Source organism: Larus michahellis, chromosome Z (assembly GCF_964199755.1).
Source record: "Larus michahellis chromosome Z, bLarMic1.1, whole genome shotgun sequence".
NCBI classification, from domain to species: Eukaryota; Metazoa; Chordata; class Aves; order Charadriiformes; family Laridae; genus Larus; species Larus michahellis.
The window spans coordinates 3,241,652-3,261,944 of NC_133930.1; the positions used below are offsets into that span (position 1 = coordinate 3,241,652).

The following is a 20,293-nucleotide window of genomic DNA, read 5'->3' on the forward strand; positions in this document are numbered from 1 at the left end:
GGAGATTTCCCAGATGGACAGACTCCCAGCTTTATTTTGAGAGAGATCGGATCAACGTCAGCCACGGAGGGGTCTTGGACAAACCGTTGCTTCATTCTGTTTCAGGGTCTTCTCACACGAAGCAGAGTGGTGGCACTGTGTTATCCTCTGCTCTGCGTATCATGGCACAGGACTCCTTAAAAACACCGTTGTTGATCGCTCACCTGGCTTAAAAAGGCTTTTAATATCTAAATATATACCGCTCTAAAAGCTCAGCGTTGGACAAGATGGTTCTCTCTTCCCTCGACCGCTTTGTGTGTGTCTGCTGACTTGTACGACGGTCATTTTGAGGGGGGGAAGTCATTAGGACATCTCATTAGTCTTCTGCCATCCAGGAAATTGTGCGGTACAGAATGGATGCTTGGCAGAATGGGTGATTAAATTAACGCGATGCAAATTAGCACAGAATCGTGGCCGTAAAACTGAAGTTTACTGAAGTCTTGTCACCTCTTTCAGGGAATCTAGAGCATCACACAGATGCTTTCGCGCAACGGAGAGCTGCGGTTTTGGGGGTAGAAGGTCCCGTTGTCCCATCTTTAATTATCATGAACGGCCCATTCAAATTTAGTATTCCACATTAGCTCTTTGGAAACAGTAGAGCTTGATAATAGTCTTCAAATTGGGGAATTAAAACTTTTCTTTTTTTTTTGGCGGAACCTTCCAGCTTGTAAAACTGTCGATCTTGCAAATCTGTTACGGTGGAGAGGGAGAAATATTTGAAGAAAGCTGGACAGAAATAACTGGTTTTGTGATAGCGTTGTTTTACAGATTAATTTGCAGGGTAGGCGGAGGTTCTGAGTTGTGTCCTTTTAAGTTTTCTGCATGTTTTAACAGTGCAAGGAAGCAAAATTGAGAAAGCTAGCAGCATTATTCCAATCCTGCCAGTGCAATTTTGATTTCTTCTAACCGGCCTGGAAAAAAAGATAATCGCCACTAAAGTGTTTACTGGGTTGTATCCCACTGTAATATTTGGGATTTGGGTGTTCAATATACGGTACGCTGAAGATGCGAATCTTACAGTGTTTGGCATTTTAAAAAGTCTTTTTTACAGCGATAAATCGCCCTGCATAAGATTTTCGGAGATTTAAAAAAAAAAAAAAACAAAAACCAAAAAACCAAGAGAATTCCAATAGCCTTTTAGAAACTATTATTTGCTATTCTGGTAGAAGCCTAGAAACTGCAGCCGCCTCTTCGCAGTTTGTTTTGAATGGAACGCGTTTGTAGGACGGAAATGAAGAGGTGACTCAAGATACATCACTTGCTCGAACCTGTCTTTTTATCTGCAGTTGCAGGGTATTTGGCTCATTAAGCACTTTATTCTGATACAACGTGTACCCTTTTGAGCCTCTCGTTTCCTTGTTAGAAATGTTCTCTTTGGGGAAAACTGCGGTCTGAAGAACCGAATGAGTAAGGATCGCAGAAGGATTTCGTTGACAACCTAAAATCGTATTACGGCTGTAAATAAGCATGAGCACAAAATGAAAATACAGCATTGTTTATAAATTATTTTATTTTTCCTCTCAGGGTGCTGCTTATTTCACGTTTTAATGGTGTCATTCTATAAATATAGATGACACTTCTTTTAGCTTTGCAGTTCTGTGAGCTAATATCTCCCTCCAGGCGTAGATATGAGCGCCTGCAAGGAGGGAAGCAGAGCAGTTACTGATAACACCCAACGGAACTGCGTCGGTGCCCTCCAAATTGCTCCTGAGAACCTTCCTTTCCCCACCGCACGTGGAAGTTTTGAGTCCCTTCAGACCCCACGCTTAAGCAAGGATTTTTTTTGAACAGGCTTTCAAACTGATTTTAGGAATACGAGGTAACGGTTTGTGAAACTTCTGAGTCCCTTAAGTACTCAAATCAAGGTGTTTCCACCGTAGGTTGCGTGGCTCGCAAAAAGAATATTGCACTTTGAAACATCTGACACTTCTAAATGGCGGGTGAAACTACAGGTACAGAAGAAAGAATCAGGATTTAACAACTTTAATGCGCGCTGGGTCTTTATAACTGTTGAATGACTCAACCTTTTTAATGGTAATGGCCTTCAGCAAGTTTAGGAAAGAACAGGCTTTTAGGTAAAGTAAATACACTTAGTTCTGCAATGAATAAATAAATTTGCCGTGAAGTTGTGTAGAGACATGTTTCTGTAACTCATTAATTGTGCTCTTGGGTCCACAAGTAGGTCTTTCTCCAAATACCGCGATTTATGTGGGCTCAGAGGGGATGAATCCCGCTGCGGAACGGGGCGAGGACTCAGCCAAGCGCCGCCGTCTCTGGTGGGGCTCTGGCCGTTGTCTCGCGACGGAGGATTTTCAGCTTCGCGCAGACCGAGATGCAAATGTCCGTGTTAATGCGGGTGTCGTAGGCGTCTCCTGTAATCCCGTGCAGAGCCTGTGAATTATCACGAACGTCTAGCCAAAGGATAAAAGCGCAGGAGGCTTCAAAAGCGACATTCCCGTAGTAGCATCCCTTAAGCTGCCAGGGATATGTGTCTTCCGAGTAACTGGTGCATCTGGGTGATTAAAGCCTTTGCTCTTTGTCTGAAACATCAGTTCTGAATAGACACCTCCTCCCAGCTCTTTCGTAGCTTTTCTTCTGATGGGTCCTCGGTTCCTTGTGTCTGCTTCTAATATACAAATCCTTTTGTTCTTTTTGATAGAGCTTCATCTCTACAGGGGGAATTTGGCCTTTCTATAGACGAATCTTATGTATTTATCATTTGATTTTCAGTCGGTATCAAACATCTCCAGAACTTGTTTGGTTTTCATTTCCTTGCCCTCTTTTACTATAAATACTTTTATGATGAAGATAATACTCCCCTCATAAGCCTGTCGTGTACGTTTGGCCAGTGCTGTGACAGAGCGCCGCGTCGGGGCATGGGAACGTACATCTGCGACCCATTATCACAAATAATCGCTTTTTAAGTATTTAAATAATTTTCGTGCTGCGCTCTTCTGTGTCGTTACGGCACCTTTAACCCTATAATGACCCCTCCCCTCCAAACGGCTGGTTTGCAATAATGTGATTTAAAATCCTGTCATGGCTTTGCGTTTTAAGATCTAAATGTAACGTAGCTGAAAAGTAGACCTGTAGGAATGAAGTATTTTTAGAAAGAGAAGTCACCCTGTTACTTGGATTAGGAAGTTTGGTGGGGATCAAGGAGGAAGGAAGTACCCGTAGTGAAAAAGGATCAAGTCAGGGATTACTTGAGAACTGACACACACACGCGCGCGTCTGTGGGACCTGGTGAAGCACATCTTGAATGTGCTATGAGAGTTGACTCAAGCCATTGCAAGACCACTGTTGATCATGTCTGGAGAACTGGTTTTGGGCGCCTGGAGGTAAGGAAGGTGTGGCTAAACTGGTGCAAGGTCAGTGGAGGGCTGCCATGATGCTTGGGAGCTGGAGCACTTGGCTGGAGGACCTCTTACGAGCATGGGCTGAGGGAACTGGGCTCGTTTAGCCTGGAGAAGAGAAGGCTTTGGGGCAAGGCTATGACAGGAGTTTCAGAGAAAAGGTTAGCAGCATTCCCACATGGAGGAGGAGGTTACAGAGAAGTTAGAGCCCGGCTCTTTGGAGAAGCGTGTGGCAGGAAGATGAGAGAATGATCATGAACTGAAGTCAGCAGGTTCCAGCCTGATGGAAGAAGACAATTTTTCACAGTCAGGGAAGCCCTGGCACAGGAGCCCAGAGAAGTTGTGGAGTCTCTGTCCCTGGAGGCTTTCAAGACCCAACTGGACAAAACCCAGGTCTGGATTCAGTGTTAACCCTGCTTTGAGCAGGAGGTTGGACTAGAGACCCCCTACAGTCCCTTTCAACCTTAATTATGACTCTAAGATAAGTATAATAAAAAAATACATTGAAACTGGCTGAAAAAGGAGGACTTGTTTGAAGTGTTCTGGTATGGTAAAGGTCAGTGTGATCTCCTGCATGCCCGGTACCGACTTTTATTTTATCTTAGGGAGCTTAATTGTGCTCACACCATAGTGGCCAAAACCCACCCCAAAGAACCCCAGCCCTCCTTTCTGTTGATGCGTGTGTGTCAATCTTTCATAACAGTCTTGGTACTAAAAACCAAGTACCTACACAATATTTATTCTGCTGCGGTTCAGCAGCAGCACATGTCGTCAGGTCATCAACGGCAGAGTGCTAAACAGAAATGGAAACTTTTGCTCAAAATTCTAATATTTTTGTGATGAATACGATGTATTTTACTGTCGGCAAGAGGGCAAACAGGCTTTTATTGGTTGAAACAACGTTAATAGGTGATATTTTAGGCAGAGAATAAATTAGGCATTCTCAGGGAGTGATTTAATAAGTTGTTGTCATCATCTGGGTAGTATTTTAGGGAGTATAGAATGTGTTTTGGTTGGGTTTGTCTTTGGGAACAGAAGAGTAATGACTAATAGGACTTCCTAGAACATAAGCTAACATGAACAGTAGTAAAACGTTCGTAGCGCGTCACGACATTCTCCCCGCGTGTATACGGATAATTTGGGGTGCTGACTAACATGTGCTAGTTTAATTAGCTTATACTTTCATTGTGGTGTTTTGTTTTTTTTTTAAAAAAAGGCTTTCGTATTGGCTCTTCCATAGAATCATGTTGTAGCGTAACTCCCGCCTGAAAGTCTCGCGATTAAGTCTTCAAAATCAGGCAAAGATGTTATTTGCTGTCCATTTTTCAAATTCTGCCGCAGAAACAATATGACCTAAATATTTAATCAGGCTTAACAGTATTGGCTTTTTTTTTTTTTTTTATTGCTGCAGATTAATCTGTTTCTCTGAGCTAATACGTGGGGCACGTATGTCTTCAAGACCTTACTTTTTCTCAAGGATGTTAAAGATTTATAGCCTTCATAAAATCTGGAATGCACCGAGAGGAAGATTATGTATTACAATTACTTAACCATTAGCACTGGGAATTTTTCCTTTGAATTCCGTCTATGCTGTTTCAGACTAGGTTGTATTTATAGAGGGGTTGGTGAATACCGTGTTTAGACGGCTTTTCTATACCCTGCCCAATTTGCTTCGTTGCTGTCTTGTTAAAGAGGTGTTGGCCTGGTGCCGTTTATGTGTTTGTCTTTGATATATTTACTTTAAAATTGCCCTCGACTTCAGTCGAGACAATATCAGCTTTCTGGTTTAAATAAATAAGGACATAAGTGGTTTTGCTTAGTGCTGTTGTCTTGTTGAAGTCTGTCCTTAAAACTTTGGATGAAAAAAATAAGGTGAGCGTATCATGAATTTCAGCACTTCTTATTTTTTTAAGTCTTATTTTTGCGAAGTGTTTAGTCTGTGGCTGTAGTCTTGTGTTCAGCCTGGAGAAGAGCAGACTGAGAGAGGATCTCATCAATGCTCATCAACATCTAAAGGGTGGGTGGCAAGAGGATGGGGCCAGGCTCTTCTCAGTGGTGCCCGGTGACAGGGCAAGGGGCAACGGGCACAAACTGGAACATGGGAAATTCCATCTGAACACGAGGAACAACTTCTTTCTTTTGAGGGTGGCAGAGCCCTGGCACAGGCTGCCCAGAGAGGCTGTGGAGTCTCCTTCTCTGGAGATGTTCCAAACCTTCCTGGATGTCCAACCTGCTCTGGGTGACCCTGCTTTGGCAGGGGCATGGACTAGATGATCTCCAGAGGTCCCTTCCAACCCCTGCCACTCTGTGATTTTAAGTACTGCTGCTTCAGACAAATCTAAAAAGCTCTCAGGAAGAGAGGACCAGAGCTCCAGCCTTACAGGAGGTTGGTATAAGCAGGTGAGAGTATCCTCTGAGCAGTCAAGTGAAGGCGTTCACTTTTGAAGGTTTGTGAGAACAGGCTGTCCTTGCAGGGTGACAGCGGGAAGGATGACTCCAGAAGTTGGAGAGAATTACAAGGAAGAGCAGTTTCCCTCTTGAGCAGATTTATTTCTTTTTTTCTTTTCCCAAAAGAGTTTGTTGTTGGGGTTTTTTTTCTTTTCTTGGTTTTTTAGTTTTTTGTGTTTTTTTTTTTTTGTCTCATTTGCCCAACCAATACTCAAGCTTCCTCCCTGCCTTCTCATTTTATACCAGCTGCTGGGCAAGATCAGACAATGCCGGAATCAGGGAAGAAAACATATTCATGGATGCCAGAAACATGAGTACAAAGAATTCTTAAGTAGCAGGTAGTTTCCAGGCCTCTTCCCAGATGTCAGGTTCTCTACGCTGTCTTTTATAGCATCAAATTATTTTACGTATATTTTTATTCAAAAATACTCGTTATTCATGGTTAGAAAATGAGCCTTTCCTGGGTTGGTTTTGGTGTTTCGTTCAATTTTGGTGTCTCTCAGTCCCCCACCCGCTGTGTGTAGTAGAGAAAGTGAAAAACAAACAAGAAACCCACAAAGAACCACCCATGGGAGTAAACCCTTGGAGTCTTCAAAATGCCACTTGCTGAATTCAAACGGATTGAATTTGGTGCTTTGACTTGATCCCTGTCAGTTTTGAGCATCTTCGCTTATCTTAAAGATGTTGCTGGGTTTCCATGTTCACATTCATCTCCATCCAGTTGGTGTTCTGGCACCACAGATGATCGGATGTGAGAGATGGATTTCTACCAGATGCCTCTCACTTGAGTCTCCCAAATCTTGATGCAAAGCTCTGTTGATATGGATCCGAAAATTTTGGGGTTCGGTGGTTTTAATAGCCATGCCTATTAAAGACAAAGAATGTTGAGAACTTAAAGGTTAATGGAGCATATGGATTTTTTTATTTTTTTCCAATATTATTCAATTCAGTATTCAATTTATAGTGGATTTAGCTATGGTAATGTTTGCGTAGTGAGAAGGCATTAGAGGAGTCTTATTATTTTTACTACCTAAAAAAAAACCCAAAACCTAGTGAAATTTTATTCTTATGTAAAAATACATATATTTTATTTTTTTTTAGTTGGGATAACTCAAGTCCGCCCTGATTTCCCAGACTTATGTATCGAGATACTCTACTATTTAGCTATTGGAAGTTGACACTGTAGTGTTTTGTTGTCAGAATTCAGCCTGTTGATCAGATGGCTTTTAGTTTTTATAAGAGGAAATTATAATCTTCTGGGGTGGGATTTTAGTACAGTTTGAGCTCCGGTTTTGTCCTCAGGGTACACAGAATACATGAACAATACATGCACGTACGCACCTTCAATCTAATATGGTGTTCTTTCTTTTCTCTAATGTTGCTTTTTCAAATTTCTCCGTACTATATGGTAGTTGAAGATTGCCTTTTGCTGTAAAGTAGAAGTAATATGTCGCGTAAAACATACAGGAAACGAAAATTTCAGTAACATGCGACTGTAGATGTCGCGGCTGCTGGAAAAACTGATTTTGGTGATTTCAAACACGGTAGCCACAATTAGTCAGTGAAAGTTGGATGTAAATTTTTCTTCATGTACATATTGGTCAAGAGGTCTGAGCCTTGATTTTATTCAGGTTTAGCTTAGCGCCTTTAATGACGGAGGTGCTTAGTCTTTGACATTGAATCATAGAAATGCCTAAGTTGGAAGGGACCTTCAAGGTCATCGAGTCCAACCATCAGCCTAACACTGCTGAAACCACCACTAAACTGTGTCCCTCAGCACCATGTCTACAGGTCTTTTAAATACCTCCAGGGATGGGGACTCCACCACTGCCCTGGGCAGCCTCTTCCAATGCTTGATAACCCTTTTGGGGAAGACATTTTTCCTAATATCCATCCAAAACCTCCCCTGGTGCAACTTGAGGCCGTTCCCTCTCGTCCCATCGCCTGTTCCTTGGGAGCAGAGACCGACCCCCCCTGGCTACCCCCTCCTTTCAGGGAGCTGCCGAGAGCGAGAAGGTCTCCCCTCGGCCTCCTTTTCTCCAGGCTGAACACCCCCAGCTCCCTCAGCCGCTCCTCACCAGACTTGTTCTCTATTGTACACCATGATGCAATGAGGTATTTTCTATGCAAAGCCTATAATAATGAATGTTTGAGGTAATATGATGTATGTGCTTCAGAGTTTACCAATGATGCAGTTTGTTGCAGGTGAACAACCTCGGTGAGACACTGGCCCAGGTTGCCCAGAGAGGTGGTGGAGTCCCCATCCCTGGAGACATTCAAGGCCAGGCTTGGTGAGGCTCTGAGCAACCTGATCTAGTGGAAGATGTCCCTGCTCCCTGCAGGGGGGTTGGACTAGATGGCCTTTAACGGTCCCTTCCAACCATTCTGTGATTCTGTGAACTACTCTAATTAGTTTATTCTCCTTTCCTTTAGGAGCGGGAGGGTATCCTGTGAACAGGGATGGGTAATATCTCTTACTTAGAGCATTCAGAGTTGGTTAGTATGAAAACCAAGTATTTTATTACAGTTATTTCATGGAATCGATTGTAGTTTTTCATCAAAAAGCTGACCAGCTCTTAAGTGTGTAACTCAGTTATGATAAAGCCCCATGTTTGAGGCACTGGAATTAAGTACAGGAATACTCTGCCACTGGAATTCCAGGCTGAGAGAGCAGTTCGTGCTGATCAATAATTCTGTGAGATGTCAATTTCCACGAAAATCGGTTAAATTTTGCAAATTTTTTAATGGTAAACTTTGTAAACCGGGTTCAGACTCATGCGTTTATATTTTCAGGGCAAATTGAGAGGGGCAAAAAACTTCTCTTAATGCATTATTATCAACCCGAGGAAAAAAAGGAAAAGGGTGGAAAAAAATAAAAAACCCGCCATGTCTCGCATCTCTAACCTGTGAGACTTGGCGAGTTCCCTTTGCGGTAGTGACAGAACCAGACAGATCCGTCTGGCTTTTGAAACTTGTTTTGTGTCAAACTGCTCCATTGCTTACTTGGGATCTTCCATTGACGCTTGGCATCTTCCATTGACTCTTGGCACAAAAAAAAAAAACCAACCAAGGACGTTAAACCGTGAATTAGCTTTCTTAAAGGAAAATACCTCTTTTTTCTGTTTTTTCTCCCTTTACCCTTGTCTTTCAGTTATACCTGCCGCCACTTGCGGAGATATGTGTATGTCTTGGACAAACTGTATTTCCCCCACTCCCACTGCTCTACGCTGCAGCATTGCTTCTCGACCCTCAGTGACAATGGAGAGGAACTCTTGTCTTTAACTTGTTCTCACATTCTCAGATCCTATGCTGCCAGGTTATTAACCTCTGCTCTCCCTTTACTGCATGCTGCATGCCCCGTGACTGATCTCTGCATGTTTTCCAGTAATCTGCTGAATCGCATTAATTTCTACGGGGATGGTTTGTGTCTTCGTGGCACCCTTGATGTATGTCCTAAAAAATGTCGTAGAGGTGGGAGTCTAATAACGGTTTGGGTTTTTTCGTGTTGGGTTTTGGTTGTTTGGGTTGGTTTGGTTTTTTTTTTTTAAATTCAGAATACAACTTCTAGAATGAATGTGTGGCCTTTGGAAGTTTTAAACGCTTCTAATGTTAAAGTATTTTAATCCTTTTCCAAAGCTATGGTATAAAAATCTAAGCTGTGATTCCCAAAGCTTCCATCCAGTTACGTAGTTGGAATTAGCGCGGAGATATACCTTGTCTGACATGTAAGTGTCTAATACTTCCTCGATGCCCGTTATTTTGGTAACATTGTCTCTATAAATTGTTTTTTAAGAATGGGAACGATAGAACTTTTCCCTCAAGTTCAGTAAATTAATGATAATTTACAGTAAGTGCTGCCTTTTTTGATGTGCCTGATCGGTTGGGATTCTACAGAACAAGAACGGTGAGAGTCATCCGCCCTGAACGACGGCATAAAATCCTTGTTCACGATGCAGAATTACAGATGCTCTGCAGCAACTGTGAAATAGCGGGGAATTTAGCAATAACTTCTACTCGCAATCCCCAAACGTTGTCGCTAAAATGCTTGCTCCAAGTAAAAATCAAGTTTTACTATCTCACTGTTGACGCTGCGGGTAATTGAAGATATTACCCGAGCTGCTAGAAGTTTTAGGAAAACAAGGAAAAAATTGCATGACAAAATTGAGCAGAACGTGGAAAGCATCCAGGGGTGGAAATGCAGCTTCCCGGCTCAGCCCACATACAATAGCAATAGACCACACAGTAAATATAAGTAAAACCAGCTTGATTGTCAAGGGAAGAAAATCTGGCGTGCAAGCTGAAATAGCTCTTTTTCTACAAAAGAAATTTTATGGTAGGACATATAATGATGGAGAGCTACACTGAAGGGTCTCGACAGGAGATGAAATTCAACAGACTGTCCCAGGGGCATTCTCCAGATTAATTTGGAACAGGGATGCGGTCTTAAAGTAGGCGAAACCCAAAGATTTCGAAGGCGTAAGTTAAAAATTATTGATAATAATGAGGGCAGTCCGCACCAAAATCTCGTTTAAGATGGAATGTTTTACGTGTAGGAACGATGTCCTGAAAAGAAAAGAAATGGATTAATTATTCCAGCTGGTTTCAGTGAAATTTGGGTAATTCCGTGCAATGGCGACGCTACAACGTTAAGTTGGCAAAATCATCCTCGGGAGACGTAAGTGCTGCTCCATGGACAGGGCATCTTGCAGGTGGCTTTAGGGATGCAAATAAGCGCTAATACCACTAAATATATTTTCATACAACAAGCTTGTGACGTTTTTAGAGCAAAAACTTCATCTAGTCGGTCCCCCATACCGCAACTGATGGAGAAATAGTTTACTGGTATTACTTTCTGAACCGGGAGTTCTGCGCCGGTTAAGATATCGTAGAATATTATCAGCCTGGGCGACTGTAAAATCTCAGGGTTTCATTCCAGGCTACCCTTCTATGAGACAGAAGGAGGGCAGAGCCTATTTGAAATAGAAATTGCTGCTAGAAAAATATAGAGGTAGCGGGTTTTCGCGGCGAATCTTCTGTGGTTGTTACGGTAATACGTGATTAGAAAAGCCTGCGCTCGGGAAAGTTGGCTGCGCCAAGCGTGTAAATAGCAGTCAAATACGGTGGCGTAAATGGAGAGGTATCAAAAAAAAAAAAAAAAAAAAAAAAGTGGGTTTTGTGTGAATTCATGCATCCATCCAGTATTAACTGCTGCAGTATTTTATCCTGGGAACCGCCCGCTCAGAGAAGAGGTGGAATGCGTAAATTACTAAACGCAGAGGATAATTAATTATGGTGATTTCTCAATCACGACCCTCCTGTCCAGGCCTCTTTACAATACTCCTGTACAATATTTATACTGTATACACGATACTTACAGTTACAAATATAAGCCTGAGTATTGCCCAGTCTCTAACCTTGTCCCGATACCCCCAGGTGATGTTGCTTGTCTTTAGATAGCCCATAAAATTAAAGTTTTTAATACTGTTTTGGTATGTTTTGTGTGCAAACATGGGTATGGACGTGAAGAGTTGTAACCTTTAATTTGGAGGTGGGGAGAGGGAATTAATAAAACAAAGGAGAAAAGGTGATGGCGGCTTTTGAATGATGGCACAGACTAATTAATAGTAGTTAATAGCGCTTTTCTCTGTTAAAACACTTTAAGAAGTGTGTTTATGCTGGTGGCGGATCAACGTTGTTCACATTTTCAAGCTACCATGGGTTTGTGTAAGATCAAATCTATAGGCACAGAGCATCCCACGCTTACTGAACAGCCAAACTGGTTAAACTGGGGGAGAGGGGAAGGAAAATGGTATATATTCCCATATCCCACAGGGAATAAGACCGCAGGTCTCCAGGCAGTTTCATTCGGATTTAGTGCCAGTCGTGCTTTCGGTGGCTTTTCTAAATTATAAAACCAGAGGAGACGCGAGATCTTAATTTTAATATGCAATGCATTAGCATAAATATTGAGCCTGGGATTGTCATCTCTCATCGCTACTGTCTAATAATTCTGTTGTGGCCGTGCTATTTATTGATGATCGCAGTAACCGTCCTTCGGGATGTGAAATACGTCCGCCCACCCTTCCCGTTATGGTTTCCTTCCGTTTGTCGCGTTGATGTTTTAATGCTCGTTTTAATGCTTTGCTTTTTTTTTTTTTTCAATTTTCAACCTCTTTGGGTCGCAGTCGGTCGCGGGGCAATTGGTTTTAAACAAGGAAACTGGCTTGGTGCGTTGTCCTAGGAAAAAGGCGGCTAAGAAGCGGGGATTTGTTTGGGGATGCTTGAACAAATTAGGGACAAGTTTTATTTTCGTAGCTGGCTTGACGTTGTCGGCGTGAAAGCAGGAAATTGGGTTTTGCTGAGCCTCGTAAATTGAGTAAACACGCTCACGAAGCAGTCGAGCGAAAGGAAAAGTTATATGGATTCATTTGAATGAAGCTTTTTTTGCCCAGAGAAAAGAAAACAAAGAAATGGAGTGTCAAATTTACGCAGTTTTACCCATTTTGCGTATCTTTTATTACTTAATGCTTTGTTTAAACAGCAAAATGGATCTAATAAGATTTTAGTACTCCTTTTTCCAGAAGTGTTTCTGGCACGTTGTCTGAAGCCTGTAGAGAATAAGCTTTGCAACGGTACTCCTCCTGTGCCATCGGAGTTGATGGAATTCCGCAATTACATTAATTTAAGAATGTCTCTTTGCTGGATCCAGGGCCTTGGAGATGAGCTTTGAAAAATGCTGCTAATTACCAGAAATATTTCTGTTGCTGCAACGTCATGGTTAAAATACTGGATAAAACCAACTTGGATTCGTTATCCAGTTGCCGACTTTTTTTATCTTGGAGCGTGAGTTGGGCTGGGACATGGGGGCTGGATCCCGGGAGTGTGTAGACACCCTTTTCTCATGGTATGGATTACTGGCCCGTCCTTCGGTACAGCCAGGAAAAGGTGTCGGAGTATCATCCTGGAAAACAGCTAAAATATTTGCAATTCTGACATAGTTTCTTTGGCTTTAGTCTGTGATGGGAAAGTGGGATACGTTTATTATTGAGGGGGTTTTGCGTGGATTAATGCAATATGCAAAAGGACGTCAATTAGTATTCTTTAAAATGGGGTTTGCCTGGCGCGGATTCTTTTTCTCTGGTTCTATAGATCACCTTGAGCGTTTGGTTACGTTCAGTTTTTAAGCAGTTAATATAAAAATCTCACCCTAATTTAGTAAAATAGCAAGTGAAATAGTCAGTACCCCACCCTTACATAGGATCTGGGTAACAGAAGATCTGGGCGTTCTCTTCAAGAGCCCCTTCGCCCTTCTGAAAACCGGTCCTTTTCTGTCCGGCTGTTTCCAGTTAAAGCAGTCAGTTATAAATAACTTTTGAAAATAATTTCTATCACTTCTGAAACGTGCTGGGTGTGATAATTTAAATACGCAGTTGCAAATATTGATCCTTACTTCACTTGAGAGCTGATATTGAAAGTGCTCCCTGTCTAAAGCGAATCAAAGCGTTACTGAGAAATAACAACGGTTATATTATAAACGTTTGGTTGGTGGGACAACATATAAACACAAAAATCAACAAGATGAGCAATATTATTTTGATTTTAAGGACCATTTCAATGGGAAGGTCTCTATTTGGTGTCACACCTTGGGTAAACAGGGCCGGCTCTGCAAACAAGTCTCCCAAAGAGAGTGAAGTCAGTGCAGGTAGGCTTCCATCCAAAGCGGCGCGCGAAAACAAAAATGTTGCTGGAAATTGGAGTAGACGGATGAAATCGGTTGAGAATGAGACAATTTCCGAAGGTAACAACATCTTACTTCTACAGGAAAAGTAGGCATGAGTCTGATCTCATGAGGTGCCCCAGTCTCAGGACCTATTGAAAACCTTTATCGGTAAATAAATCGCTTAAAAATCTGTGAAAAGGCAAATAATTTGTGACGTAGTGATCGGACCTTATTGAGAAGGCTTTTTAAGTCTCTTAAGTTTCGAACAACAGCTTGCTTTTTTCACGTCTTATGAACAAACCCACTTAGGTCACAGGATTAGGAGTAGAATAATGAAAATGGCAGAAGGCTGGACCCGTCACAGGCGAGAAATAGCTTCGCTTCATTTATCACAAAAGCGAACTATTCCTGGAATGGTAGATAATTTAATTTAAAAAAAAAACCAAACATCTTTCTCCAATGAAGAAGTCTAAAAACCTTGGTAGATTTAAGTCCTTTTTAGGAATAAACTAACTTGATCCTCTTTTTTTGATGATACTGATGAAAACCTTATTTTCTGTGGGCTGTTTTAGGAAGATTCTGTACCTTGCCTCCAAAATTGGCATCCGACCGAATGGTCTGCGGGTGCTTTTCCTCTTCCTTTTTTCCTTTCCGCTCCCATAAGCGCTATTCCGTGTGCTCCGCTCAGCGTCCTGCCCAGCCGGAAGGCTGAGGAGCGCAGAATTGGTACCCGTTCGGGGACTGCGATATCGTTGCGTTATCATTGACTATAATTATGGGTTGGTTGGGAAATTTTGCTTGTTATTGAGACGTAAAGCGTTATTCATCCCACTTCTAATGTCAAAGTTGGAGATTGTGTATTTTTGTGACAATTAATACAATTTTTTCTCTTAACGTGATCACCCGCACATCGACAAATTCCAATAACCGGTGTTTAACCTAAAGGCTCAAAGGTGGTCTTTTTCCTAATGGGTTTAATAGTTGTTGTTTTACTTTTTATTTACAATGCAAACCCAATGCTGCGGGTTGCTGTAATAATTTATTTCAGTGCTTATGGGATGTGCGGTTTAAATTTCACTCCTGGGTAGACCGTGGAACAGCTGACAAGTTTGATTTTACTCATTGAAGTAAAAGTAAGAATAAGTAAAAATGGGCAAAGGGAAAAAAATTCCAATCTAACTACACTCATATTTCTTTGAGGACGCGGGTCGGTTTGTTAATACCAAAATGCTGAGTTTTCGATAGAGCAGCCTGTAAGTTTTTATGGAAATTGTGTTCTCTGAGCTTCCACGCAAGATGTTTTGTGTGGACTCGGTTCCGGATCTGGGATCACGGGTCAGGAGAGGAGGCTTTTTTCTTTGGCCGCTGTGATGGTGTGGAACAACGTTTCTCTGAAATCCGGCTCATTTAATTCTTTTCCTTTGGGGAAAAAAAAATAGAATTAAAAAAAAAAAAAAGTGGATAAAGGTCTGTTGAATGAATATAGTTTAATGTTTTATTGCTTTTTGATTGTGATTTTTAGTCGACTGCTGATAATTTTATTGGCGAGTTGGGGCTTTTTTTATTGTGGAAGGATCACTTTACACTCAACATGGAGTGACTTGGCAGAGGGGAATTGTTTATAAATAATTCTCTTGCAAATTATTTGTCTTCGTACTGCGCAGCATATCGATCAAGAAGACGGGGAGATAGAAAATCAATGCTGTGGGTAGTTGGTGGGTGAAAAATTGCCTCGCTTGTAGGTCTCAAAATGCAATTTAACTGGATGCTCATCAAGTGTGAGCACACATCTGGTGGAAACCCTCCTGCCCGGCTTCATTAACTCCTACCCTACTTAATGTAACGACTCGAGAATAGTTTTTAGGGAAGCAGCGATGAATGAAGGGGAAAAATTGCTAATGTCAAAAAAATAGCCATGTGAGCAAGGTGTGTTTTCACAGAGCCGGTAGAATTTGTACGTAGGTCGAGCTCTTGGGATGAGAGGTCCAGGTGGCGTTGACTTTGAAATGACTTTGAACTAGGGCAGATGTATGAGTTTACTCTGAAAAAATTTGGGAGATTAAGGAATCAAGTCTTTAATAAGGAGTCCTTTAGTATGCAAAAATATAATGCTCTCCAGTAGCTGGAAATTGAAGCAAAACCAATTGAGACTTTTTTTTTTTTTACACAGCGGATGATTCACTGGAATGGTTTAACAAGGACTCTGGATTTCCCAAGATTGGAATTTTTAAATGAAATTGGATTTTTTCCTAAAAGATATGTCCAAGGCCAGCCACAGCTATTGGCCTTGGAGGAGGAAGTAGCTGCGGGAATTCCGATGACTTGTGTCAGACGAACTGATCAAAGTGGCTTTTCGCCGTTAAAAATCGGAGTTACAGGCGGATTGCCATGCGGGATTTTGGTATTTTGTTTGTTTTACAGATTTCTTTAAAAGGCTGCATTTTAATTCAGAATTTGCCCATTCCAAATGTTATCTTCCCAGGTACTATCCCCCTGGGTGAGCTTAGTTCAAAAGAGCATAAGTTGCCAAAACACCGCATTCTTATGCACACACACACAAAAAAAATTAAATTGAAAGGGAAAAATGGCAAATCCTGTGTTCTTTCTATGTAATAATCTCTATTCCTCCCGCCCTGGTAAAAATTTATCACAGGCACGATCTAGACGCATTCTGCCGCATTAGCATGTGAAACTAAAACACATCTCGATCAGACGGAATTATTTTTAATTGAATGCTTATGAGCCCACGTTCCCATGAGATGAAATTGGAACAAAATTACTTTCACACATTTCCATTGTAGCAGTGTGTTTGGAGTCCGGGGGTTTTGCGTTCATACGTAATGTCTGGCAATTAATCAGGATTGGGGAGGGTGTCTTATTCTTTTATAAGTATGTAAATAAGCTATTGTTTGGAAACTAAAAAGAGAAATATTCTATAGCTTGCCTGAAGAGTTCAGGAGAATAAGAACAAAATGAATGTCAGACTGAACATGGTTTAATAGTTTATAGCTGAAAGCAGAAGGATTTATGCTCATTTAAGACAATTTTCTGCTTAGGCCCAAAAGCCTTACTGAGGTTCAGCTCCTCTGTAGTATCTGCTGACTTTCCGAGGGTGGAGAACGTCACCTCTTGGGTGAAGAACCTCACTGTGTAAGCCAATTTTCTGCTTAGACCCAAAAGCTTTAGTGAGGTTCAGCCCCTCTGTAGTATCTGTTGACTTTCCGAGGGCGGAGAACGTCACCTCTTGGGTCAAGAAGGTCACCATGTAAGCCAATTTTCTGTTTAGACCCAAAAGCCTTACTGAGGTTCAGCTCCTCTGTAGTATTTGCTGAATTTCCAAAGGTGGAGAACATCAACTTTTGGGTGAAGAATGTCACTGGGTAAGCCCATTTTCTGCTTAGACCCAAAAGCTTTAGTGAGGTTCAGCTCCTCTGTAGTATCTGCTGGGTTTCCGAGGGTGGAGAACGTCACCTCTTGGGTGGAGAAAGTCACCCCTCCAGCAGCTTCAATAACTCACTGTCACTGTCAGCATGGAGTGCACCGTGGGTATTCTTTCTTTTGTCCACCTTGGTGATGTGCTGTTACCTGTTTTGGTTTCCCAGACAGCATTGCGTGACCTTTAGCTAGTGAAGGCAACTTAGTAAAATGTGTAATTATTGCCTAAATATAGAAAATTATTCACTTGGAAAACAACAAACATATGTTAATGATTTAAAACATCTTCCAATTTGTCAAATTAAAACGCAGATTCTCACCAAAGCTACATTTTGGCTTATGCAGAAGGTCCTCTTCATCGTGAGCCCTCCTTGCAAATCAACAGGCTGGGGCTGTGATTCCAGCACGCGTTAGGTTCGGATGAAATTAGTGGAAAGTACCGACTGCAGCTAGAACTATCACAATTGATAGTTGCGATGAAGATGTTCCAACCAGAATGCCTCAAGTTAAGCATCAAAATGTATACTTTTTTTTTCTTTTCCTTTTAAATAGCGAAGAGCGCTTTACAAATACCTGAAAGGAGGTTGTAGAGAGATGGGGATCGCTCTCTTCTCCCAAGTAACAGGCGATAGGACAAGAGGAAACAGCCTCGGGTTGCACCAGGGGAGGTTTAGGATGGTCACTAGGAAAAATTTTTACACTGAAAGGGTTGTCAAGCATTGGAACAGGCTGCCCAGGGAAGTCGTGGAATCACCATCCCTGGAGGTATTGAAAAGACGGGTAGATGTAGTGCTTAGAGATATAGTTTAGATTAGTGACGGTTTTGTCAGTGTTAGGTTGATGGTTGGACTAGATGATCTGAAAGGTCGCTTCCAACCTAGGCAGTTCCATGATTCTGTGCTCTTGCAATGAATTGAGAACTAAATGTTTAATCCATACACATGGACATCCAGAGATAGATCTGGGTCTCTACCTTAGTAGAGTAGATCTGGGTAGTGTCTTAAGTCCTAAGATATTTCAAAGAGCTTTGCAAACCTTGAGTAACAAATGATTCGCAAGCGCCCCCGAAGAGTGGTGGAGCAAAGAACTTTGCAGATGTCTCCTGGAGAGAGAGATGTAGGTGATTAATGGTTCTGTGATTAAGGGATTGGAATCCTGCGTATGAACAGTGGTGATGAATCAAGTCTTGGCAAAGGACTGAAGAACAGAAGCAACAAGACATTTATGTTGTTAACGCAGGAGACGAGACATTGGCTTTTAAGGTTGGATCCAAAGTATCCCACTCCGTAATACAAAATTTTAGTTCAGCGGTAATTTTTAGTCAATAATCCCAAGAATCAATAGCGCGGTTAAAGACAGAAAAAAAAAAAAGAAAACCCCACAACATACTCTTAACATCGTAGGTGGTTTCACATGAAATGTAGTTTGGTTTGTGGGATATTGTGCATAAAACATGTGGTTGAGGAGTCTGATTTGGGGCTGATTGTGCAACACACCTAGTTGTTCCGCACGTACCGGCTGACTTCAGGTTCCTTAATGGCACGTTAGTTTCAACGCGATGAATCCAAGAGATAAACCTTCTATAGGAAAATCCAGATCATTTTTTTTTTCAGTAAGCCCAGGCTGTCTCAAAGCAGAGGTTGTGGTATGAGCTTCAGAGACTGGAAGAGGGGAGATTGAGATGAGATCTGAGGAAGGAATTCTTTGCTGTGAGGGTGGTGAGCCCCTGGCCCAGGTTGCCCAGAGAAGCTGTGGCTGCCCCATCCCTGGAGGGGTTGAAGGCCAGGTTGGCCGGGGCTTGGAGCAACCTGGGCTGGTGGGAGGTGTCCCTGCCCAGGGCAGGGGGGTGGGACTGGATGATCTTGAAGGTCCCTTCCCACCCGAACCATTCTGTGATTCTGCACAGGAGCCGCAGGGTAGAACTGCTTAGTGAAAATACCTGAGAGTTTTCATTTTCCTAATTAATTGCTGCTCCAAGCAGCATGAGTGTGGAAAAGTTTTTTTTTAAAAAATCTTTATTTAATATCTGATTAACAGTATAAGTGATTAGAAGCATCATCCTCATGGTTCTCCTTCCGGAGTAGTTCTGGGTGGTCTCTCAGCTGGTCAACTGTTCCAATTTAAATTAGGGATTCTCCAGCAAAGGGGCGAGTGCCACCAGTGAGGGGTGGTAGGCACATTGCCCCCAAGCTGCTGTGTCCCACAGACCTGGCCTGGCTCCCCTGGGGGACATTGGGGCTGTACAGGCCCCAGGCAGGACAGGGAGAAAAGGGGATGGATGGAGGGAGCAGGGAACGTTGTCCATCTGCTTAACGGAGGTGTAGCTGCTAAAGACTTGGAAACTGGCATCCAGATCCATTCGTACTGATCTAAATGACCCAGAACGTTCCAGATTTGCAGAGTTAGTAACACTGCAAGAACTATTTCTTTTGTTCTTTTCATTTCCAGCTTCTAATGAGAACATCCAACTACAAGAACTGTCATTTCTTCTCGCGTTTTGGTATCGCCATTCGTCACCACAGACTGTTTGACCAAGAAACACAGGGGTGGGGGGAAGGAGGGGGGAAATTAGTCAGCTTTTTATTCTAATCCTCCAAAGGATTGATTAAAGTTGTGTATGGAGGTTTTGGATCCCCGCTCTACAGCAGGATGTAGAGCTGTGAGCTATTCTTAAGTGTTTTTGTTCTTTCGTGTTTGTAAGCTGAATTTGTGAGAAAACATTGATGAGAATGCTCCCACTGCACCAGCCGCAGATCAGAAAAAGCAGTGGGAGAGGAAAATAAGAACAACCACAACTGGTTTCCAAAGATGACTAATCCTGCAGCCCCAGTGTAACCTCCAGGACAGTGATTAGTGTTTGGCTTTTCTTCTAAATGCTGGAAAAGTTCTCTGGGGCGTCAGCCTAGCTGAAAACTAGTTCAATACGTGTACACTGAGGAAAGATTTTAAAGTTTCCATTTAATGTTCCTGCCTCACGTACTTGGTTACTTTAAATACTGCTAGGTGCATAACGTGCGGTATCACATCTCATCTACCTTCCTTACTAGTTATCAAAACGTGTTATGGAAGAGGAAAATCTAGTTTTGTAGGTAGGATAAAAAACCTCTAAGGGAAGTGACCCGTCCAGAATAGTGCGATAGACTTCCAGTTGGTGAAAATTCAACCCTTACGTTTTGTCAGCTTGCATTGAAGTGCAGTCCAGCTTGGTGGTCTTCCACTGAGAAGAGAGCCTCAGAGGAACCGCTACCCTACCGAAGGTGAACCTCTGCCCTACTGAAGGTGAACCTGAACCCTA

General features: G+C 42.2%; 1 protein-coding gene across 4 annotated transcripts in view; it reads left to right on the forward strand.

The window, feature by feature from the left end:
- The window catches only part of DYM (dymeclin), a 241,242-nt gene that overhangs the window by 129,879 nt on the left and 91,070 nt on the right, over positions 1-20,293 (forward strand). For 2 of the 4 annotated variants that reach the window (XM_074570403.1, XM_074570404.1), the window contains exon 14: positions 8,995-9,159. The exons of the other annotated variants lie outside the window; for them this stretch is intronic. In XM_074570403.1, the coding sequence (XP_074426504.1) occupies positions 8,995-9,159 (165 nt within the window). The remainder of the gene's footprint in view (positions 1-8,994; positions 9,160-20,293) is intronic. 4 annotated transcript variants of the gene reach the window in all.